Genomic DNA, 23,749 nt, shown 5'->3' on the forward strand with positions numbered 1-23,749 from the left:
CCGATGAAGTGAGCTGTAGCTCACGAAAGCTCATGCTCAAATAAATTGGTTAGTCTCTAAGGTGCCACAAGTCCTCCTTTTCTTTCTGTATTCTGTGTTGTAAGTGAAATCAGTATATTTGAAAATATAGAAAACATGCAAAAATATTTAAATAAATGGTATTCTATTGTTGGTTAATCGTGCAATTAATTAATCATGATGAATTTTTTTAATTGCTTGACAGCCCTAGTAAATATTATTACACTTGGTTATTTTTCATCATCTTAATTATTGTATGTCCTTTTGTCAGCTCTGTCCATCAGCACTTTAACTCATCAAATCGAGCTTGTCCTGAGAGCTTTACACTGCTCTGGGATGGCCCTGGACATGAAGCGTTTTTTGATGAGAAAAAAAAAAATCAAATTGTTAGAACATATTGAGGGGAAAAAATAAATCCAAGACTTTTCTTTCATTCTGGTCTCCCTTCACTTGCCCTTTGGCTCCTCCTGGTGGCTGACTGATGCTATCACTGCACTTGGAGTTAATGATATTGTACAGGAATCAAGTAATCAATTTAGTCAAATCATCAAATCTCCTATATTACTAACAAAAAGAAAAGCTGTAACTTTCAGTTTTCCAATCTAATTTCAATGATCATATAATTAATCTTTACTCATTAACCAATAATTAACTTCATATTTAATTTCATTTCCATTGGTAACAGCAATAGGATCAAAGATTGCACACCCTTATCATACACATTAGGTTTCCTTTAATCCCTACTTCCACCAAGTGAACCCTTGTGTAAAGCTGTAGTTTACCCCACCATCGGGGCCTGCCACTTCTGTGAGTTTCTTTGTCGCTGGGCCTTCTGCCATGAGTGTTCGCAGAAGGGGATCTCGAGCTATGTGGGGAAGTTTGTATCATGAGAACAAGTACCTCTGTTGTATTTCCCCACATTTTAATCTTTCAAAGTAGCAGGAGGGGGATGAGAAGGGATGCAAATGCATAAGACACAAGAGCAAAACTAAGAAACAAAAGCCTAGAATCAGGAGTCAGCATTCATGTAATCGGACTCAGTCTGGATCTAGAGGCTGAGACATTGATTTCCTTCATTGGTTATCAGCACTTGAATAGCATAAAAGTCTTCAGTGTCCAACAAAGCAGCCAGATTGGCATCCATGGGAAGGCATGTCCTCTGAAGGCACCAACTGCTTCTTTCTTTGCCTCGTGAAACTCTGGATCCAAATGGTAAAGGAGAATTGTTCCCAATTGAGCTATGGCATCCCTTGAGGCTGTAGTCAATGCCACTACACTGGTGAAGGATGTTTTACCTGGACCATAGTTCACCATAGCTTTCTTCTCTGGTGTGAACGCCAACAACTAGTTGCCTGCTATTTTGACCTGAGTTCTTTGCCAAATCCTTGGCCTTGGTCAGGGCAAATTTACACTTCTCTGGAGTAGAATCCTTTACCAAACCACTCCAAATTTTAGCAGTGTTAGTGACAAATGGCCAAGTTTGTTTCTTTAATCTGTTGGCACAGATCGAAGTTAGGAACTAGATACAGGCCTGGATCAGAATCTCTGTAATCTACCAAAGGTGGTGGTGGGGGGGGGGGGGTTCAATTTGAAAGTAATTATTTTTCTGCAGCTATGTCACATTCAACACTGAGTTAATATGATACACATTTGCATTACAAAGAGTGAGTTCAACAAAAACACCACTTCTGTTTCCTCCACATCTACGTAGTTAGGGACAACATGTCCCAAATCATAGGATTAGTTAAGAGATCTTGTAGGTACTGGGTCTCAACTATTTGGGAACCAAATACATGGGTATTTTGCCTCCTCCTGAATCACTTACTGTGGAATTCTCTCCAGGTATTATCTGAGACAATATTGACCTAAGCAATTGAACAACACTGTGATCATATGCAGCTACTTCAGTTAGTTGCACAATTTGGGGTGTGCTGCTGTTCACCATTTCATACTGGAGCATTATAAGAATACTTCTGTTTCTGTGCTATCATGTCCAATAACTTGAAGTCTCTCCTGTTTTACTGAACTGCACTTGAACTTTCTCCATGTCATCATGGAGGGGTGGGGGAAAAGCTAAAATAAAGTGAGAAATGAGTATTTTAGCAGCTGGTTATTTGTCTCAAAGTTCCCAATAATCTGAGCTACATTCTGTCAAACAAAACTAATGCCCAAACGGCCTTCAGGAAAGAGAGGAAAAACTCACATCACGTAAGAGGTAAAAGACACTTTCAATTTCACATAAAGTGAAAATCCAGAGAAGGTTGCATTTGATAATTCATAGAATCATAGAATGTCAGGGTTGGAAGGGACCTCAGGAGGTCATCTAGTCCAACCCCCTGCTCAATGCAGGACCGATCCCCAATTAAATCATCCCAGCCAGGGCTTTGCAAGCCTGACCTTAAACACTTCTAAGGAAGGAGATTCCACCACCTCCCTAGGTAACGCATTACAGTGTTTCACCACCCTCCTAGTGAAAAAGTTTTTCCTAATATCCAACCTAAATCTCCCCCACTGCAACTTTAGACCATTACTCCTCGTTCTGTCATCTGCTACCACTGAGAACAGTCTAGAGCCATCCTCTTTGGAACCCCCTTTGAGATAGTTGAAAGCAGCTATCAAATCCCCCCTCATTCTCTTGCGTAGACTAAACATCCCCAGTTCCCTCAGCCTCTCCTCATAACGCATGTGTTCCAGTCCCCTAATCCTTTTTGTTGCCCTCCACTGGACTCTTTCCAATTTTTCCACATCCTTCTTGTAGTGTGGGGCCCAAAACTGGACACAGTACTCCAGATGAGGCCTCACCAGTGTTGAATAGAGGGGAACGATCACGTCCCTCGATCTGCTGGCAATGCCCCTACTTATAAATCCCAAAATGCCATTGGCCTTCTTGGCAATAAGGACAAACTGTTGACTCATATCCAGCTTCTCGTCCACTGTAACCCCTAGGTCCTTTTCTGCAGAACTGCTGCCGAGCCATTTGGTCCCTAGTCTGTAGCGGTGCATGGCATTCTTCCGTCCTAAGTGCAGGACTCTGCACTTGTCCTTGTTGAACCTCATCAGATTTCTTTTGGCCCAATTCTCCAATTTGTCTAGGTCTCTCTGTATCCTATCCCTACCCTCCAGCGTATCTACCTCTCCTCCCAGTTTAGTGTCATCTGCAAACTTGCTGAGGGTGCAATCCACACCATCCTCCAGATCATTTATGAAGATATTGAACAAAAACGGCCCTAGGACCGACCCTTGGGGCCCTCCACTTGATACCGGCTGCCAACTAGACATGGAGCCATTGATCACTACCCGTTGAGCCCGACAATCTAGCCAGCTTTCTATCCACCTTATAGTCCATTCATCCAGCCCATACTTCTTTAATTTGCTGGCAAGAATACTGTGGGAGACAGTGTCAAAAGCTTTGCTAAAGTCAAGGAACAACACGTCCACTGCTTTCCCTTCATCCACAGAACCAGTTATCTTGTCATAGAAGGCAATTAGATTAGTCAGGCATGACTTGCCCTTGGTGAATCCATGCTGACTGTTCCTGATCACTTTCCTCTCCTCTAAGTGCTTCAGAATTGATTGCTTGAGGACCTGCTCCATGATTTTTTCAGGGACTGAGATGAGGCTGACTGGCCTGTAGTTCCCAGGATCCTCCTTCGTCCCTTTTTTAAAGATGGGCACTACATTAGCCTTTTTCCAGTCGTCCGGGACTTCCCCGGATCGCCATGAATTTTCAAAGATAATGGCCAATGGCTCTGCAATCACATCCGCCAACTCCTTTTGCACTCTCGGATGCAATGCATCCGGCCCCATGGACTTGTGCTCATCCAGCTTTTCTAAATAGTCCCAAACCACTTCTTTCTCCACAGAGGGCTGGTCACCTCCTCCCCATGCATCTATTATTCAAAATCAGAATAATAGATTCTCCCAACACATTCCCCTCTGATCTATTCAAACCTGCATCATTCAGTGCTGTCTTATGATTATACAATTGTCATAGGACAAAGGAGTTGACCAAAAGGTAGGTCAAAAGTAGGCCTTTCAGCTGGGAGGACCTGAGAGACCACGATGACAAATGGTGCAAATAGGCTTAAAGGTCAGTATGTGGGAATCAGCAAAAATATTAAAACAAATTGTTTTGTCAGCCCTAGACAAAGTTTTTATGGTTTTTATCTCCCTTGTGGATTCTCTGATGATAAATAAGAGCTGAACTCTGATGGAAGCTTTTCCCACAGTCGGAGCATCTATAGGGTCTTTCTCCTGTGTGGATCCTCTGATGTGTAATAAGATGTGAGCTCCGAGTGAAGTTCTTCCTGCATTCACAGCATTCATAGGGTCTCTCTCCTGTGTGGATCTGCTGATGTCTAATAAGGTGTGCATGTCGAGTGAAGGTTTTCCCGCACTGACAGCACTCGTAGGGCCTGTCTTCTGTATGGATTCTCCGATGCGTAATAAGGTGTGAGCTCTGACTGAAGGTTTTCCCGCACTCACAGCATTCATAGGGCCTCTCTCCTGTGTGGATTCTCTGATGTGTAATGAGGCCTGAGCGGTACCTGAAGGTTTTCCCGCACTCACAGCATTCATAGGGCTTCTCTCCTGTGTGGATCCTCTGATGTCTAATAAGGTGTGAGATCATACTGAAGTTTTTTGCGCATTCACAGCATTCATAGGGCCTGTCTTCTGTGTGGATTCTCTGATGAGTAATAAGATGTGACCGCTGACTGAAGGTTTTCCCGCACTCACAGCATCCATAAGGTCTCTCTCCTGTGTGGATTCTCTGATGTGTAATAAGGGTTGAGCCACGAGTGAAGTTTTTCCCACACTCACAGCATTTATAGGGTCGCTCTCCTGTGTGGATCCGCTGATGAGTAATAAGGCTTGAACGGCTACTGAAAGTTTTCCCACACTCCGTGCACATGTGGTTTCTCTCTCCTCTGGGGATTCTCTGCTTGGCTGTGGTTTCCTTGAGGTCCTCATGAGTTTCCTGACAATTCATGGATTTACCCACTTTCTGCCCTGGTTGGTTGCCCTGCTGCCTTTCTGGCCTGTGCTGACTCTCACAGGTTTTTCCCTGCTCGGAACTCCTGGGCATGTTCCCTTTGGATTTTTGCAAAAATGCCCCAGATAGTTCCACTTGCTCAGCATCTTCCTGCTGAGGCTTCTGCTCCTCATTCTCCCTCACCAGCCCATCACCTGCTGGAACAGAGAGAGAAACCTCAGAAATGGGAGTGCGAAAGGGGAGAGCAAACCAAAATAAGACCGGGAGAGACTGAAAAATATAAAAATCAGGAACTGAATTTGCCCACACTCTTTTCCATAGGAGAGAGGAGTGAATCAATTCTCCCTCCACCTCCCAACCAAACATTCAGGGGGAAGGGAGATCAGGGAGGAAGCTACTGCCAGGGGACCATGAGCAATATCTTCCCTGAGGATATGACATCTGGGGACAATCCTAATTCAGAGCTCTCATAAGGTCTTTGTAGGGAATCCCAGCTGTTTACTTCAGACAGTTCCTGAGTTGGTTTAGTGATTCCTCACCGGTGTAGGCACATCTTAGGATCCCCTTTTCCTCTGAGCCCGGAAGGTCTGGGACCCATGGCTCTTTCCCTAGTTCCAGCTGGGAGATCACATCAGGTTTGGAAACTGGAAACCCTGCTCAGGGGAAAGAAAACAAGTGAGATCAGGTGAATTCATTGGACATTTGTCACAACAAAGTTCCATTATTTTAACTCCAGGTCATTTTAAAGCAGTAAAATTCTGGGGCCTGCTCCCCAGTTGCTCAAAGGTGCAGAACACGCTGCTTATGAGGGTTTAACTATCCCCATCTTTGCTGGGAACACACACAGCCAGTTGTTCATCATCAAAGGGTCCCCTGAAACCCAGAGAGAGTAACACCCTGGCCCAAAAGTGAAGACATGTCCAGCCACAAGGGAAGTCACTCTGGAACTGCTTCTCCCCAAGAGCGAGAGGCCCAGAAACAATGGGCTGGTGGGATGGAAAGGGATGTCACTGAATCCGGAATCTCAGGGACACCAAATGGCAGGAAAGCAGGTTTAGAGGAATTAGGGAATCTAGCGAGTTAGGTGTAATTGAAGGGAGTATGAAAATCCCCCAGTGTGAGGAGATGGCTTGGGAATTAGATGCTACAATTCAGGAGCAAGAGACTCTTAATTCCTCTGAAAAAGGATAATATGAAAAATAAGACTCAGGCCACATGGACTCAGGAGAGATCATCTCAGAGATCCAAAAAGCCATCAGGGAAGAGAGATTGTGTCTGCTGCTGCAGATGGAGAGCAGGGAGTGAGACCCTCCGTGTCCTCAGGAAGGTGACTACCAACCTATGACATCGTCAAGGAAGCACACATTTGTGCCAGGGAAGGGGTTGTCCTGTGATGGGAGGAACAGAAGGACTCAGCAATGCTGGCTGGGCTCACAATGGGTATGGAAGAGGTGTGGGGGAAGGTAAGCCCTGACCAATGGATAGAGAGGAGTGAAAATAATAATTTGAAAAAAATAATGTAAAACAAAGTGAAACCAGACAGTAAAAAGAATAGAGTGCAGGCTTTAAATCAAGAGGGTCTGGGCAGGGATTCAGAGTTACAAGGGAGCACAAGGGTCATCTAGTCTAACCCCCCCCCTCCCCCCCCCCCCCGCCAAGATGCAAGATTTGTTGTGTCTAAACCATTCAAGACAGATGGCTCCAGCCTCCTTCTGAAAACCTCCAGTGAAGGAAGTTCCACAACCTCACTAGGCATCTGTTCCATTGTCCTACTTTTCTTACAGAGAGGAAGTTTTTCTTGAGATTTAATCTAAATCTGCTATGCTGGAGTTTGAACCCACTGCCTCTTGTCCTGCCCTCTGTAATAAGAGAGAACAACTTTTCTCCATCTTATTTAGGGCAGCCTTTCAAGTATTTGGAGACCGCTACCATGTCCCCTCTTAATCTCCTCTTTTCCAAACTACACATACCCCGTTTCTTCAGCCTTTGCTCGTAGGGCTTCATTCCATCCCTTTGATCATCTTTGTCACTCACCTCTGGATTCTTTCCAGTTTCTCCACATCCTTACTATACATTGGTAACCAAAATTGGACACAGTACTCCAGCTGAAGCCTAACCAGCACTGAGTAGAGTTGTACTATTGTGATGGGTCCCCCCACCCCACCCCACGGCTGCCATCTGGAACTGGGGTACCACTGAGCCCCCCGATCCACCAGTCTGGGCTCTCTCACACTGTACTGCTGTACACTGTACAGTCCAAAACAGAGCTTGTGGGTACACCCAGGACCCCTCAGTCAAGTCCTTCTAGGGGAGCAGGGAGCTTAGACCCCAGCCCTGGGGTTCCCTGTGTTCCTCCACCCAGCCCCAAACTGAAACTAAACCCCCTCCAGCAGGCTCTCTCCTGCAGGCTGTCTTCACATTCCTGGGCAGAGGTGTTACCTCCCCCTCCCCCTCCTGGCTCAGGTGACAGGCTCTCAGGTCTCCCATCCCCAGGGCACATTCCCAGGTCAGCACTTCCCCCTCCCTACTGCGTCACATCTTCACAAGGGTTATATAGATAACCCAAAAGCCTCTCCTGCCTTCAAATCTATGATCTGTAGTAGGTGCAAAGAAGGACTAACAGAACGTGCCATTACTTGCATTGTGTTCTACAGATTTGAATATTGGCATTTATCTGCATGTCCTCCAGCTGTGTTCACTGTGTCAGCTGTCATTGTAACTGAACAGCCGAGGGACTCACTGGAGCAGTTTGCCAGAGCTGTGAGTGAATTTAGGTGAACCGCGAGGGACCCATGTGAGAGACCAAGTATGCCGCAATTCAGTGCTATAGGTTGTTTTGATAAAGGTGCGTAGGGATGAGTTCTTGCCAGGGGGATTGTCAGCACGGTGGTGACATACATGCTAGTGGTATCCAGGGCTTAGTAAGGGGGAAGCGAAGGCAGTGACTCAGAAGGAATTCTCGGGGCAAGGGTAAAGGAATGGTAACAGTTTGCACGTTTGAGATAGTGTGCAGGGAGTGGGCTCTGTATTTGAGTGCAGGCCAGGTGTGGGTAACGTCTCTTCACTATGCTGGACCTAAACCCAAGTTTTGTCTTAGCCAAGAGGAGATGTTAGGCTTTGCACTGTAATGCACCTGTGCTCTGTTCCCAAAGTGTTCTGTCACAGGAGGGCAGAGTGCGCGTGTCATTGGTATGTTGGGGTGTTGCTGAAACAGGGCAGAGTTGAGGTTGCATTGTGTGTTTGAAGTGAACCTTTATTCGTCACTTCCCCTTCGAATAGCCAAGGGGACAGGAATCCTTACCCAGCGAGGCCACGTTCTCGTAGTTCTCCTGCATGATGTCTCTGTAGAGGGCTCTCTGAGTGGGGTCCAGCAGACCCCACTCATCCTTGGTGAAATACACAGCCACCTCTGCGAAGGTCACCAGCCCCTGAAAGAGCAAGAGTCTCCTGGTTTGTACCAGCGTCCGCGCTGACAACCCCACTATTCACGGGGGGCAGGGCCAATCAAATGGAAGCTCTGGGAGGCAGACAGTGAACAAAGTCCCTTCCCACCCCACTCAGAGCAGCCAGGAGGCATCAGGGTGAGGGGAAAAAGAGGAGCCCCTCAGCACTCCCCGCAGATAAAGGGGGAAGGCAGTCTGCCATTCATCACACACCTACCAGCCAGAGGTTGATACAGGAGATGGACCCCTGGTAGGAATCCCAGACACCCTTCCCATTGCCAGCAGATGGGTGCGAGAGGACGAGGCATGTCCCCTAAGCCTCACTGGTGGGTTCCCCCTTCATATTTCACAGGAGACTCTGGCTAGTGAGTTCAGGCTCCAGCACTGGGAGTCTGGTCAGTTTTCCCAGCCCAGTCCAGGAGGGTTCTTTCCAATTTCACAAATTAGGGAATTTCCACCTCCAACCTCAGGGATCTGTTCCTACAATCCAGGCTCCAAATTAAACAAGTCCCACCAGGCTTGTCACACCTTGTCTCCCTCCCTTTCTCTACCCTGTATATTTCCTGCCCCTTCCACCTCCAGACCAAACTCCCCAGAAGCTCCCACCTCCTATATATTTACTGTCCCTCTTTGTCCAGCAACTCCTGGATAATCCCTACCTGAACTGGCTCCACTGAAACCATTTCCCTTCCTTGTCCCATGGGAGGGTGGGATGAGCTGGAGCAAAACATGGGCTTTATTCTGCAGCCTGTCAGGGTGAGAAAGACAATTGTGGAGATTTCAGAACAGGCTTTACTTTATTTCACGTCACGCTTCCCCAGACGTTCGAGATGCTGTCACGCCAAAACGACACTTGATCACTCCCTCCACCCCCCTCCACAGTGCAGACCCAGCCCCTCCCACAGGACTAAACCCACTGAGACATTTTTAAACCCTCCCTTTAACATTCTAGGAACCAAATGCTAGAAAAGAGCAGACCCAAAGGTATCCCTTTGGGGGGATTCCCCCTGACATTGTCCCCGAGGGCAGCACACTCTCCCAGCAAGGAGACTGGGACAGCCAGGAACTAGCTTTCCCTCTCTCTGCTCCTCACCTTGTTAACAGGAAAGTGAATCTACCCAGCGAGTCCGCAATAAGTGTGTCTCCATAGGCTAGAGATCTGGGGACTTCCATTCCCACATATTTCTTCCACTTCCCCCTTCAGTCTCTCCCTCCTCTATATCTCCTTTCCCCTGTCCCTCTGGATCGGGGAATTCACTCTCCCATGGCTGGATCAGCTCCTCCAGTTGCTAACGGGAGAAGAGACGACTGATGAAGAATCAAAGGATTGGAAGGGACCTGGAGAGGTCGTCTAGTCCAGTCCCCTGCACTCGTGGCAGGACTAAGTTTGATCCTAAGAGGGGCTGTTCATGCAGAGTCACTTTCATGCTTGTCCCCAGCAACTGTCTCTGAGGTCTCTCTCACTGACCTAGAGTTCCTCTGGGCCCCGCCCAGGTGAGGACCTTCTCCATCCCGTACTAATCCCCAGGGCAGCCCTAGACTCAGGAGTTGATGTCGACAGGGAGCTAGTACCACATGGAGAAAGTTGTGACATTGGAGGGGCACAGAGGAAGCTTTAATTAAGGTCACTCCCCAGTACAGGCCCTGGGCAAGGAGCAGCAGCTGCTCAGCCTGGGCTCGCAGATCACAATGGGGGCAGCAGCTTCCAACCCAGGAAGCTCAACCCAAATATCCTGAGCAGAGAGAGGGAGAGAGCAGCCCCCTACCCCCTCCTTCAGTAACAACTAGAGCTCCCTGGTCACAGCCACCAATGAAACCACTCCCCCCAGGGACAGTGCGGATCTCATTTGCCCTCATGTGTTAATCTGAAGTCACTCCTTGTTCTTCCTTGCAGTGACCCTGGATTAACACTGGTCTCAGTGAGGCCAGAAACGTGGTTCAGGAGGGATGAGGCCAGAATCCTTCTAAACAGATCATCCCAGCTCCCTCACTCCCCACACCTGGGATAAGGATTTAGGACAACAGTTTTCCACAAGTTCCTCCAGTTCTGAAGGGGACAGAGAAGCAAAATCTGTCGTGACTGTGACAGATGTGGCAATTTCCTGCAATACAGTAGACCCACGCTATATTGCCCTTCCCTGGATCCCACCTCCAGCCCTGCCTGCTGTGGTGGGGAGCTGAGAGATCCTCCGGCCCTGGGCCCACGGCGGGTGGGCTCAGAGCTCTGTCCCAGCCTGAGGCCGGAGGATCTGACCCCCCGCAATCTCTCACTATAACAAACCCCTGGCTATACTGAACAAATGGCTTGAATCCCCAGGGGTTCATTATAGCGAGGGTGCACTGTATCCTCAAAATAGATTACTGAATTAAGTGTAAGTATCTTTGGAGTCCATTCCATTAGATACAAAAGGTCTGTACTATTTTGGGCCCCAGGTGACCAAAGGACTATATTGAACAATGTGGCAGATAAGAATGATCTTTTGGGACAATAGGTATAAGTGAATTTCCTGGGAAAGATCATGGGGAAGTGAATGTAAGTTCTCCCTCCCCAGTTATGCAAAAATTCCAGGCTTTTGAAACCACACCCTCAAGATTGGGCCTTTGTCTGCTGATTACCTGTTACAAGGGGCCAAGATCAAAGGCCCAAGCTGTATAAAGGAAAGACTGAACTATTCATGGTTGTTCTGATTCTTGAGCTAAAGCTGTTATAATAAATGTGTAACCACAGGAAAGCCCCTTGGTGAACTTTGAAGGACTGACTCCTCCCAGAGCCCTTGTTGGACCTTAAGCTTATTCGCATGAGTGGAGATTCTTTTATTGTTTATAATATGTTTTTTCTGTAATACTTTCACCTAAAGAATCAATGGGCTTGCTTATAAATAGGTTTGGCCTGATTAGATTTTTAGTGCTAAATGTTGACTTCACTGTACACATACAAACCAATGAAAAAACATTTCCATTGACTAGACTCAAAATTTACAGGTAGGCAAAGTAAGAAAAATGCTGCTTGAAATATGGGAAGGGTTTGATTTAAGGATATTACCTGGTATATTTTAACATGGCATGTTGACAAGTCATGATTTAACAGTTCTCAAGCTTTAATTTTTCAATCTCAACTTTCATTAAATAATTACTGACTGACCCCGCCACAAATTCCCACAACTGTGGAAATTTAAATCTATAAAAATCTAAAAACAACGCTTAAAGTCAACACAGTATTATCCATCAAAAAATAAAGATTTAATTCTGCAAAGCCTACTTAGAAAGGGTTGTGTGGTAACTCATAACAGTGGCAATTATACTGTTTATATCCTCTGGAGCGAAAACAAAGAGCAGGCAGTGGCCTATTTAGATAGCCTGGCTTGCTGGGAATATCACAGTGCAGGCAGGAAACAGCAGCCTGGAAAAACCCCAGTCAGGAGGGAGAGAGACATGGGTCTCCACCCAAGAGAGGTGATGGCTGGGAGTGGGAAATCTAAAAATGGATGTCCAGGATGGACCACAGAGGGGGGATACAGATGCAATTGCCCTGAATTGTGAGTGATTTCATAGCAGTATTTGATAAATGGATAGAAAGTTACCACAACCACCTGCTGGCTATTCACACAGGCAGCAGAGAGCCCTGGGTGATGCTTTTTTAAACAGGAAAATGGAGGAGCGAAAATATTTAAGAAAATTTCCTAGCAGGGGTTTCTCAAGGCAACATCTGCTCCGGAGGAGGCAAAGTTCGCTCTGCCTGGGACAGCTCATCCCTGCCGTGGCTAAGGGAATCTGGGCCATACACCCAGGGAGCAGAGCCGGGAGGGGAGGGCTGGAGGGGCAGCCAAATGCCAGGTTAAGAAAGAGAGGGGATCCCAGCCCTGCCCCCGTAACCAGGACAGCCATGAAACCCCTTGCCAGCCCCCTACCAGTTGAGAGATACCAATAGAGCCAGTCAATGATAACAAAATAAAGTCAGCTGCCAAGACTATCCAGCATGGCCCTGCTTTCTGTTCAGCAGCTGGGAGTGTCCTCTCGCCCGGGCAAGGTGATCACAGAAGGTAGTAATGGGAGCAGGTCCAGCAGAGTCCCAAGGAATCGCCCAGCTACACAAGCCGGCTTCCCACTCCTTGGAGGGGATTTTGATCAGTTAACAATGTTTCAGTGGCCAGTCTCAAAGATCTGTTGACAAACATTTTTTCCTGCATCACCCTCACCCAGAGAGCGGTGCCTGCCCTGGTCACAAACATTTTTAGTAGGGCTGTCAATTAACTGCAGTTAACTCATGCGATTAACTCAAAAAAATTCATCACAATTAATCACACTTTTAATCACACTGAAATTAATTAAATATTTTTGGGTGTTTTTCTACATTTTCATATATATTGTATTCTCTGTTGTAATTGATGTTAGGATATAGATATTCAGGCCTGTCTGTAAAGGCCTGTACTCTAAGAATTTAGATGTATTCTTATCACTTCGCTAGTTCTAGAGGTATAAAGGAGAGAATCAAAATCACTGTCTGCCGGTGTAAGGGCCTTCTCTTACTGTGACAGTCTGAGGCCCTGTTCTTAAGCTAAGGCTGCTGGCTAAGCAGCAGAGGCAGCCATAAGCTGGGAAGCGACCAGTCACCTCCTCACATTCCAAACTAGTCGCACTGAAAGACGGTGCTATTGGGCTGTTAGGATACAATCCTGTCCTGATAATGCCTATCACCTCCAGAGAAAGGGAAGTGCCTAGAAGATGTAAAAGGAAACTTAGTTTGATAGCATCCTGTCTGGCAAGAACTCACTTATCAATGTGAAATCCTCATTTCTGTGTTGTTCTATCATTGTAGCCCCCATTTCCCTATTGTTTGTCTGTATAATCTCTGTCTGGTTCTGTGATTGTTTCTGTCTGCTGTATAATTAATTTTGCTGGGTATAAACTAATTAAGGTGGTGGGATATAATTGGTTAAATAATCATGTTACAATATGTTAGTAGCGGTTAGTTAAATTTCAAGAAAATGATTGGTTAAGGTATAGCTAAGCAGAACTCAAGTTTTACTATATAGTCTGCAGTCAATCAGGAAGTGGGGGGGGGGATGGGAACAGGGGTGGGGAAATTGGAATCATGTTTTGCTAAGGGGAGAAATGGGAACAGGGACACAGGTAAGGCTCTGTGGTGTCAGAGCTGGGAAGGGGGACACTAAGGAAGGAAACTGGAATCATGCTTGCTGGAAGTTCACCCCAATAAACATCAAATTGTTTGTACCTTTGGACTTCGGGTATTGTTGCTCTCTGTTCATGCGAGAAGGACCAGGGAAGTAAGTGGGTGAAGGGATAAGCCCCCTAACAATTGAAATCCCAAATATATATTATTTTTATTACAAATATTTGCACTGTAAAGTGATAAACAAAAGAAATAGTATTTTTCAATTCGCCGCATCCAAGTACAGTAGTGCAAGCTCTTTATCATGAAAATGCAACTTATAAATGTAGATTCTTTTTGTTACATAATTGCACTCAAAACAAAACAATGTAAAACTTTAGAGCCTACAAGTCCACTCAGTCCTACTTCTTGTTCAGCCAATCCCTAAGACAAACAAGTTTGTTTATATTTACAGGAGATAATGCTGCCCTCTTCTTATTTATAATGTCAACAGAAAGTGAGAACAGAAGTTCACATGGCACTTTTGTAGCTGGCATTGCAAGGTATTTATGTGCCAGATATGCTAAACATTCGTATACCCCTTCATGCTTTGGCCACTATTCCAGAAGACGTGCTTCCATGCTGATGATGCTTGTTAAAAAATAATGTATTAATTAAATTTGTGACTGAACTCCTTGGGGGAGAATTGTATGTCCCCTGCTGTTTTACCCACATTCTGTCACACAGTTCAGGTTATAGCAATCTCGGACGATGACCCAGCACATTTTGTTCATCTTAAGAACACTTTCACTGCAGATTTGACAAAACGCAAAGAAAGATTGTGAGATTTTGAAAGATAGCCACAGCACTTGACCCAAGGTTTAAGAATCTGAAGTGGTGTCCAAAATCTGAGAGGGACAAGGTGTGATGCATGCTTTCAGAAGTCTTAAAAGAGCAACACTCTGATGTGGACACCACAGAACCCGAACCACCAAAAAAGAAAATCAACCTTCTGCTGGTGGCATTTGACTCAGTTGATGAAAATGAACACGTGTCGGTCTGCACTGCTTTGGATTGTTTTCGAGTAGAACCCGTCACCAGCAAGGACACATGTCCTCTGGAATGATGGTTGAAGCACGAAGGAACATATGAATCTTTAGCGCATCTGGCACGTAAATATCTTGAGACGCTGGCTACAACGGTGCCATGAGAACACCTGTTCTCACTTTCAGGTGACACTGTAAACAAGAAGCGGACAGCATTATCTCCTGCAAATGTAAAGAAACTTGTTTGTCTAAGCAATTGGCTGAACAAGAAGTAGAACTGAGTGGATTTGCAGGCTCTAAAATTTTAGATTGTTTTATTTTTGAATGCAGTTATTTTTGTCCATAATTCTGCATTTGTAAGTTCAACTTTCATGATAAAGAGATTGCACTACAGTACTTGTATTAGGTGAATTGAAATATACTATTTCTTTTGTTTTTTTACAGTGCAGACACTTGAAATCCAAAATAAATATAAAGTGAGCACGGTGCACTTTGTAGTCTGTGTTGTAATTAAAATCAATATATTGGAAAATGTAGAAAACATCCAAAAATATTTAAATAACTGGTATTCTATTGTTGTTTAACAGTGTGATTAATCACATGATTAACCCGGATTAATTTTTTTTAATTGCTCTAGTTTTTACTAAGTAGAAGATCAAAACTTTCCCCCTGCGGGGAAACTTATCTTCTGCTCCTCCAGCCTCTCCTCCCTTATTTAGGTAAGCAGCGCCAGGCTGGAGACCGAACCCCTCCTGCCCCCTGCCCCCCCAACCCCCTTCCCTGAGCCCCCTGCTGCACTCTGCACCCCTCAACTCCCTACCCTGAGCCCCCTGTCCCACCCCAACCCCCTTCCCTGAGCCCCCTCATACACTCCGCACCCCTCAACTCCCTACCCTGAGCCCCCTGTCCCACCCCAACCCCCTTCCCTGAGCCCCCTCATACACTCCGCACCCCTCAACTCCCTACCCTGAGCCCCCTGTCCCACCCCAACCCCCTTCCCTGAGCCCCCTCATACACTCCGCACCCCTCAACTCCCTACCCTGAGCCCCCTGTCCCACCCCAACCCCCTTCCCTGAGCCCCCTCATACACTCCGCACCCCTCAACTCCCTACCCTGAGCCCCCTGTCCCACCCCAACCCCCTTCCCTGAGCCCCCTGCTGCACTCTGCACCCCTCAACTCCCTACCCTGAGCCCCCTGTCTCACCCCAACCCCCTTCCCTGAGCCCCCTCATACACTCCGCACCCCTCAACTTCCTAACCTGAGCCCCCGTCCCACCCCAACCCCCTCCCCTGAGCCCCCTCATACACTCCGCACCCCTCAACTCCCTACCCTGAGCCCCCTGTCCCACCCCAACCCCCTTCCCTGAGCCCCCTCATACACTCCGCACCCCTCCTCTGCCCCAATCCCTTGCCCTGAGCCCCTTCCTGCACACCACCCCGCCCCCCACACCCCGCCCTGGCCCTGCATGCAATTTCCTCACCCAGATGTGGCCCTCGGCCCAAAAAGTTTGCCCAGCCCAGATTTATTCCGCCACCAGGAGCCCTAATCAAAGCCTTCCTCTCATTCCCAGCCTCCCTCAGCCCAAGCAAGCGCGGGCCGCGGGGCCTTGGGAGGACTTGCCCCCTCGCAGCTCATCGGCGCAGAGCGGGGGAAGAGCCCGGAATGGATTTTGTGGGCCCCGCTGAGCTCCTGGCGAAGGGGGTCGCGGCCACACGCGGGGGCACGTCTCCCCCGGCTCCGCCGCAGGGCAGGTCTCCACATCGGTCCCTTGGACACGCGCCTCCCCGAAACCCAGCGGCTCGCTCACTCCAGTGACAAAAATCGCTACTTTGCCCCCCTTGGAGCAGACCCTGGGAAGGACCCTGAGAGCAGCAGTTTCCGAGCTGGGCCCCTGCCCTCGGCGGGGCTCGGATCCCCGGGGGCTGCCCCCTTGTGCGGGGGGGGGCGGCCCCCTTGTGCGGGGGGGTCCTGCCCCCCGCCCCGGCTCTCTCCCGAGTACCTGCCCCCTCCCGCGCAGGCGCCGCTGCCTCCAGAGCCCGGGGCGAGCCCAGGCTCGGGTCCCTGCGGCAGCGGCCGGGCTCGCGGCCCCCAGCCGCGCACAGGATCTGATCTCACGGCGCTCGCTCCCCGCCAGCCCCCGGGGCTCCAGGCGGCTTCCTGCGCCCCGGGAGAGCCGCCCGGATTGCCGCGCCCCTGGCCCCGGCTCTCCTTGCGGGGCGGGGGGATGGACAGTGGCGGACGATGGCGGGTTCCCGGCTCCTGTCACTGCATCGCCCCTGGGCAGATCCCCCGGTGCCGAGCCGGGAACAGACCCCCCCGTCTGCCAACTCGCCGGGTATCGCCCTCCGGCCGGGCGCCCGCACCAGTTCCCCGCTGCTGCCCGTGCACACGCTGCTCCGCATGAGATCCGGTCTGTCTGGGGTGCAGAGCAGCAGCCCGCCCGCCTGTGTCCGCAAAAAGAACCGGAGGACTCGTGGCACCTTAGAGACCAACCAGTTTGTTTGAGCACAAGGGTTAGTGTCTGCTCCTGGGGCGGGCGGGGACCGGGGCACTTTGCGGGGGGCAGCAGGGAAACCCCCCCACGGGCACTGTTCGGGTAGGAACTAAAGGCACCGGTTGCACTGTAGGTCACTATGGACCTTTTATTAGCCAGGGCCGGCCTTAGGGAAATGCTGCCCTGGTTGAGCTTGTATTTTGACACCCCTGGACCCCACTGCTTCCCCGGGCCTCCCACCCATCGCCCCATCCACCCCGGGCTCCCACTGCTTCCTTGCAGCCCCCCATCGCCCCTGGCCTCCACGGCCTCCCTGGGCCCCGCACCCATCCCCCCATCGCCCCTGGACCCTGCTGCCTCCCTGAGCTCCCCACCCATTCCCCCATCACCCCTGGCCTCCACTGCCTCCCTGGGCCCCCCACCTGTCCCCCCATCACCCCTGGCTCCCACTGCTTCCCTGCACACACACACCCCATCGCCCTTGGCCTCCACTGCCTCCTTGAGCTCCCCACCCATTCCCCCATCACCCCTGGCCTCCACTGCCTCCCTGGGCCCCCCACCCGTCCCCCCATCACCCCTGGCTCCCACTGCTTCCCTGCACACACACACCCCATCGCCCTTGGCCTCCACTGCCTCCTTGAGCTCCCCACCCATCCCACCATCACCCCTGGACGATGCTGCTCCCCTGGGCTCCCCGTTGTCCCAGGACCCCGCTGCCTCCTCCCTCACTGCCCTGAGCTCCTTTCTGAAGCCTCGCACTCCGGGCCAACCCCTCTCCTTGTCTCTTGACCATGGTGCCCTGGTTGGTCACCCATCTGAAAAACCAGCCTTCATATTATCCTACTGATACAAGGGTTGCTCCTCTGGTGAGCGCGAGATGTCCTGTGCCTTGCCAGTCAGCTTCCCAGTGGAGGAGAAATCAGTGTACAGAGTCGGCGTGAATTCTAAGGGTACGTCTACTGTACGAAATTATTTCAAAATTATTTTATTCAAATTTTCGGAAGTGATTTTATACATTCGGTCTTCTGTGTCCCCACTAAAGCGTGTGCATTTGGCGGAGTGCGTCCACAATACCGAGGCTAACATCGAATGTCGGAGCAGTGCACTGTGAGTAGCTATCCCACAGTTCCCGCAGTCCCTGCCGCCCATTGGAATTCTGGGTTAAGCTCCCAGTGCATGATGGGGCAAAAACATTCTCGTGGGTGTTTCTGGGTGTGCGTCGTCAGTCCCTCCCCCCTCCGTGAAAGCTGCGGCAGACAATCGTTTCGCGCCGTTTTGGCGTGCAGACGCCATACTGCTTTCAGCAGACAGTGCACTGCTGCTCTCCTGCTACTATGAATCTGCCCTGCATTTCCTCTCATCTTCCTATGTAATCTCTAGTATCTACTCTTCCTCTTCCTCAGCGAACGCTTCCACTGCCAACTCCGCTCGGCCATCGTGAACCGAGTGGCACAGCCGCCCACTCTGCTCTCCCGCTCTTCCTGCGCTACCGAGCTTCTCCGTGTTGTCTGTCCTGGGCTCTGCCTCCGTGAAAGCTACAGAAGACAACCATTTCCTGCCTTTTTTCAGCTGTCGTGAACCGAACAGCACCTGTTCCACTGCCACTCTGCTCTCCTACGTTTCACGCCCTTTTTCCAGGATTACCAGGATTACCATAGCCATGGAGCCTGCTCAGATCTCCGCTACAGTTTTGACCATTGTAAATACCTCACGCATTATCCAGCGGTATGTGCAGTACCTGCAAAATTGGGCGAGGAAGCGACGACAGTGCGATTACTATACTGATGAGGACATGGACACAGACGTTCCTAGAAGCACGGCATGTGGCGATTGGGAGATCATGGTGGCGTTGGGCCAGGTTCATACCATGGAACGCCGATTCTGGGCCCAGGAAACAAGCACAGACAGGTGGGACTGCATAGTGTTGCAGGTCTGGGATGATTCCTAGTGGCTGCAAAACTTTCATATGCGTAGGGCCACTTTCATGGAACTTTGTGACTTGCTGTCCCCTTCCCTGAAGCACAAAGACACCAGAATGAGAGCAGCCCTCACAGTTGAGAAGCGAGTGGCCATAACCCTGTGGAAGCTTGCAATGCCTGACAGCTACCGGTCAGTCGGGAATCGGTTTGGAGTGGGCAAATCTACTGTGGGGGCTGCTGTGCTGCAAGTAGCCAATGCAATCATTGACCAGCTGTTATCAAGGGTAGTGACTTTGGGAAATGTGCAGACCATTGTGGATGGCTTTAGTGCACTGGGGTTCCCTAACTGTGGTGGGGCGATAGACGGAACGCATATCCCTATCTTGGCCCCGGAACACAGGGTCAGCCAGTACACAAACCACAAGGGGTACTTTTCCATGGTGCTGCAAGCACTGGTGGATCACAAGGGATGTTTCACCGACATCAATATGGGATGGTCGGGAAAGGTGCATGACGCTCACATCTTCAGGAACTCTGGTCTGTTTGAACAGCTACAGGAAGGGACTTACTTCCCAGACCAGAAAATTACTGTTGGGGATGTTGAAATGCCTATAGTTATCCTCGGGGACCCAGCCTACCCCTTAATGCCATGGCTCATGAAGCTATACGCAGGTACCCCGGACAGTAGTAAGGAGCAGTTCAACTATAGGCTGAGCAAGTGCACAATGGTGGTAGAATGTGCCCTTGGACATTTGAAACCGCCTGGCGCAGTTTACTGACTCGGTTAGATCTCAGCACAACCAATATTCCAATTGTAATTGCTGCTTGTTGTGTGCTCCACGATATCTGTGAGAGCAAGGGGGAGACATTTATGGCGGGGTGGGAGGTTGAGGCAACTCGTCTGGTGGCCAATTTCGCACAGCCAGACAACAGGGCGATTAGAAGAGAGCAGCAGGGCGTGCTGCACATCAGAGAAGCTTTGAAAGCCAGTTTCATGACTGGCCAGGGTATGGTGTGACAGTTGTGTTTGTTTCTCTTAAAGTTACCCACCCCCTATATATAAGAAAGGAAATAAAGTCACAATTGTTTAAAAACCGTTCTTTATTATTTGTTGCACAAAACACTGAGAGAAATCAGAAGCTAGACGGGGGGTGGGGGGAATTGGGTTAGGGGGGTGGAGGAGGGGGGAAGGACAAGTCCAGAAACGAAATCAAAATTTCGGATATGCCAGCTTTCTGCTGCTTGTGCAATCCTCTGGGGTTGAGTGTGTGGGTCCCTGTAGCCTCCCCCCCACTCCATGTTCTTGGGCATCTGGGTGAGAAGGCTAAGGAACTTGGGGAGGAGGGAGGGCGGTTATACAGGGGCTGCAGCAGCAGTCTGTGGTCTTGCTGCCTTTCCTGCATTAGATCCACCATACAGCGGAGCATGTCAGTTTGCTCCCCCATGAGCTTAACCATAGCATCCTTCCTGCTGTCATCGCGCGTGTCCCTCCTCTCTTCGTATTCATGTAACACTTTACATGACTCCGGAATTGTTTGCCTTCACGCATTCAGCTGGGCCCTAGCAGTGCGGGAGGACTGCACTTCTAATCTGGAGCAGCCTCTGGGACGGAGTAGATAGGGGCCGCGTTTGCACCTGTGGGAGGAGAAAAAGGGAGGGTAGTATTTTAAAAGATACATTTTAGAGAACAAAGGGGACACTCTTTCTCAGTGAAACAGTAAATTCATAGTACACAGCACATGTTCTTTCTGTACAAGGTCACATTCTGTACAAGGTCACACTTATACTGAAGTGCCTGCCATTTTATTATGAGTAAGCCATCGCATGTGGCCGGACAACAGAATTCAGCTTGCAGGCAGCCATGGTAAGCCCTAGGGGCACGTGGGGTTCTGCTTCTTCTGCATTCATTTCAATGCTTTCAAACTGCCAGGCCCCCTTTCCCATAGCAAGCAATGCCTCATAGGTTTGCCATATAAAAGGAGGGCCTGCGGGCTCTCTGGGATGATTGCTTCACACAACACCCTCCCCCCCGACACTTCGTGGCTCCGATGAGGCTCTGAGCAGGGATGAGCCCTTTAAACTAAACACGAACAGCCCAGCGCAGCTGGGTTCCCCCCACCCCTCACTGCATGGCTCTGATCAAGCTCTCATTCACCAGAAGTGCCTTCTCCAGGGTCATGGTCCGGGAGCCTGCCTTCGGAGTCTGGGGGAGGCTATTGGCCCAAGCGTTAAGAATAGTTCCTGGCTAGGGGGGTGTCAAGGTTCCTCCCTCACTCTGAACTCTAGGGTACAGATGTGGGGACCTGCATGAAAACCTCCTAAGCTTACTTTTACCAGCTTAGGTTAAAACTTCCCCAAGGTACAAATTAATTTTATCCTTTGCCCTTGGAATATCCACTGCCACCACCAAACTCTAACTGGGTTTACTGGGAAACGTAGTTTGGACACGTCTTTCCCCCCAAAATCCTCCCAACCCTTGCACCCCACTTCCTGGGAAAGGTTTGGTAAAAATCCTCACCAATTTGCATAGGTGACCACAGACCCAAACCCTTGGATCTGAGAACAATGAAAAAGCATTCAGTTTTCTTACAAGAAGACTTTTAATAGAAGTAGAAGTAAATAGAAATAAAGGAATCACCTCTGTAAAATCAGGATGGTAGATACCTTACAGGGTAATTAGATTCAAAATATAGAGAATCCCTCTAGGCAAAACCTTAAGTTACAAAAAAGACACACAGACAGGAATAGTCATTCTATTCAGCACAGTTCTTTTCTCAGCCATTTAAAGAAATCATAATCTAACACATACCTAGCTAGATTACTTACTAAAGTTCTAAGACTCCATTCCTGGTCTATCCCTGGCAAAAGCAGCATACAGACAGCCACAGACCCTTTGTTTCTCTCCCTCCTCCCAGCTTTTGAAAGTATCTTGTCTCCTCATTGGTCATTTTGGTCAGGTGCCAGCAAGGTTACCTTTAGCTTCTTAACCCTTTACAGGTGAGAGGATTTTTTCCTCTGGCCAGGAGGGATTTTAAAGGGGTTTACCCTTCCCTTTATATTATGACAGGGCGAAAACAGATTCCCCACTTGCCGCCTGTGCACTGTCCTCCTCCTCCTCCTCCTCCTCTTTGTCCTCCAAAAAGCCATCCTCCTCGCTCAGTGCTACTCTGCCCTTGCAAGTGTCCACGGACAGTGGTGGGGTCACCCCCCATAATTGCATGCAGATCTCGGTAGAAGCAGCATGTATGGGTCTATGACCCAGAGTGCCCATTCACCTCCCTGGCTTTTTGGTACGCTTGCCTGAGCTCCTTGATTTTTGTACGACACTGCTCTGTGTCCCCTGGAGACTTTAGCGTACGTATTTGCGTTTCTTTTTTTGGAACATAGTTCTGCCATAGCAGATTCATCTCCCCAACATGCGATGAGATCCAGTACCTCCCGTTCGGACCATGTTGGAGCTCATCTGCAAATCTGGGACTGCGTGATCTCTTGAGATGGTGGACTCTGGAGGGTCGCCTGTGATGGTGGACTGTGCTGATGGTGACGAAACAGGAAATTCAAAAGTTCCCGGGGCTTTTACTGCCTACCTGGCTAGTGCATCAGAGTTGAGAGTGTTGTCCAGAGCAGTCACAAGGGAGCATTCTGGGATAGCTCCCGGAGGCCAATAACGTCGAAGTGCGTCTACAGTACCTGTAACACGGAACTGTGATCTCGATTTTAGCGCTACTCCACTTGCTGAGGTGGAGTACAGAAATCGGAATAAAGAGCCCTTTAAATTGAAAAAACTGGTTTGGTCGTGTGGACGGAATCAGTTTTATTTCGAAGTAACTCGGCTAATTCCGAAATAACCGCGTACTGTAGACCAGGCCTAAGTGTGATTTGCTTTATTAACACAAGTACAGCAGTCCGGGAACAGAGGCAAACAGCACACGGGCAATCCCCTCTTCCCGAAATCTCAGCATGCACCAATGCCTGCTTCCCAGGAAGCTACTCTGTGCCAAGAATTGCCTCCGAATACAGAAGCTGCCGTCTGCCACAGCTTCTATCTTAGGACAACTGCATCACTGAATGCAGAACAAGATTGTCTTACAAAGAGACTGAACAAGAACTCATCAGCCCGTGTAACAAGAAGGGCCACCTGGTGCTGCTCACCATAATAATACTTCCAGAGGGAAGAAGCCAGGAGTTCTTGGACGAGAGGGATGTTCAGCATCCAAAGCCTGTTTCGCCCGGGGCTGCCCTGCTCAGACTGTGAAGCGTATTGACAGTAAAGGGCATAATAATAAGCAAAGATCCCTCAGATGACCCCGCCAAACCATTCTCCACCATAGTACCTGTGCAGAGAGCCCTGAAAACGGTTTCATACCTCTATCTGCATCGGGGGTACATAGGTTCTCCTCTTTCTTCTTCTGGAGGTCACATGCTGCCAATTTTCTTCCCCGTTCTGCACTGCCCTCTCTGATTCTTCAGCATGCTTTGCCTGCAATACCAAACACTGACTTCTATCCAGAAAGTCTTCATTTTCTCTGATGCAACGCAGGGTTGATATTTGGGTCACTAGTCCTTTAACCTTCTCTTCCAATATGGAGACCAGCTTGCACTTCGTACAGACGAAGTCGCTTCTATCCCCTGGGAGAAAGACAAACATGGCCCATGGCACAAACAGGTCACAACAGCTGATCGCTCACTATCCATATTATCTTCCTTCTAAGAGCCTCTTCAGGT

At 49.1% G+C, this 23,749-nt stretch overlaps 2 protein-coding genes and 1 long non-coding RNA gene across 8 annotated transcripts in view; 1 reads left to right on the forward strand and 2 right to left on the reverse strand.

Moving 5' to 3' along the window:
• Window positions 1-660: 660 nt before the first annotated feature.
• LOC311513810 (uncharacterized protein) lies at window positions 661-16,751 on the reverse strand. Of its 4 annotated transcripts, none has more exons than XM_084615920.1 (5): window positions 16,611-16,751; window positions 9,114-9,743; window positions 8,313-8,439; window positions 5,551-5,664; window positions 661-5,208 (listed from the first exon to the last, which is right to left on the reverse strand). In XM_084615920.1, the coding sequence occupies exons 2-5, from the start codon at window positions 9,183-9,185 to the stop codon at window positions 4,160-4,162; spliced, it is 1,362 nt and encodes a 453-aa protein (XP_084472046.1). In that variant the 5' UTR covers window positions 9,186-9,743; window positions 16,611-16,751; the 3' UTR covers window positions 661-4,159. The 4 variants fall into 4 exon arrangements, with proteins under 4 accessions (XP_084472046.1, XP_084472047.1, XP_084472048.1 ...); XM_084615921.1 differs by having other exon boundaries at window positions 9,114-9,202; window positions 16,611-16,720; XM_084615922.1 differs by lacking the exon at window positions 16,611-16,751 and having other exon boundaries at window positions 9,114-9,202; window positions 9,548-11,507.
• Window positions 16,752-17,036: 285 nt separating this feature from the next.
• Window positions 17,037-20,112, forward strand: LOC311513811. Of its 2 annotated transcripts, XR_014709782.1 has the most exons (4): window positions 17,037-17,124; window positions 17,933-18,055; window positions 18,148-18,212; window positions 18,509-20,112. It is a non-coding gene; the product is annotated as an uncharacterized lncRNA (long non-coding RNA). The 2 variants fall into 2 exon arrangements; XR_014709783.1 differs by lacking the exon at window positions 17,037-17,124 and having other exon boundaries at window positions 17,139-18,055.
• Window positions 20,113-20,177: 65 nt separating this feature from the next.
• The window catches only part of LOC311513657 (uncharacterized protein), a 30,310-nt gene continuing 26,738 nt past the window's right edge, over window positions 20,178-23,749 (reverse strand). Inside the window, exon 8 of one of the 2 annotated variants that reach the window (XR_014709761.1) lies at window positions 20,178-20,659. The gene's annotated coding sequence lies outside the window, so the exon portion shown is untranslated. Of the gene's footprint in view, window positions 20,660-23,535; window positions 23,654-23,749 lie in introns of those variants that run through there. The other variant, XR_014709762.1, reaches the window with a different exon arrangement.

Source organism: Lepidochelys olivacea (assembly GCF_965140295.1).
Source record: "Lepidochelys olivacea isolate rLepOli2 genome assembly, chromosome: 27".
Taxonomy (NCBI): Eukaryota; Metazoa; Chordata; order Testudines; family Cheloniidae; genus Lepidochelys; species Lepidochelys olivacea.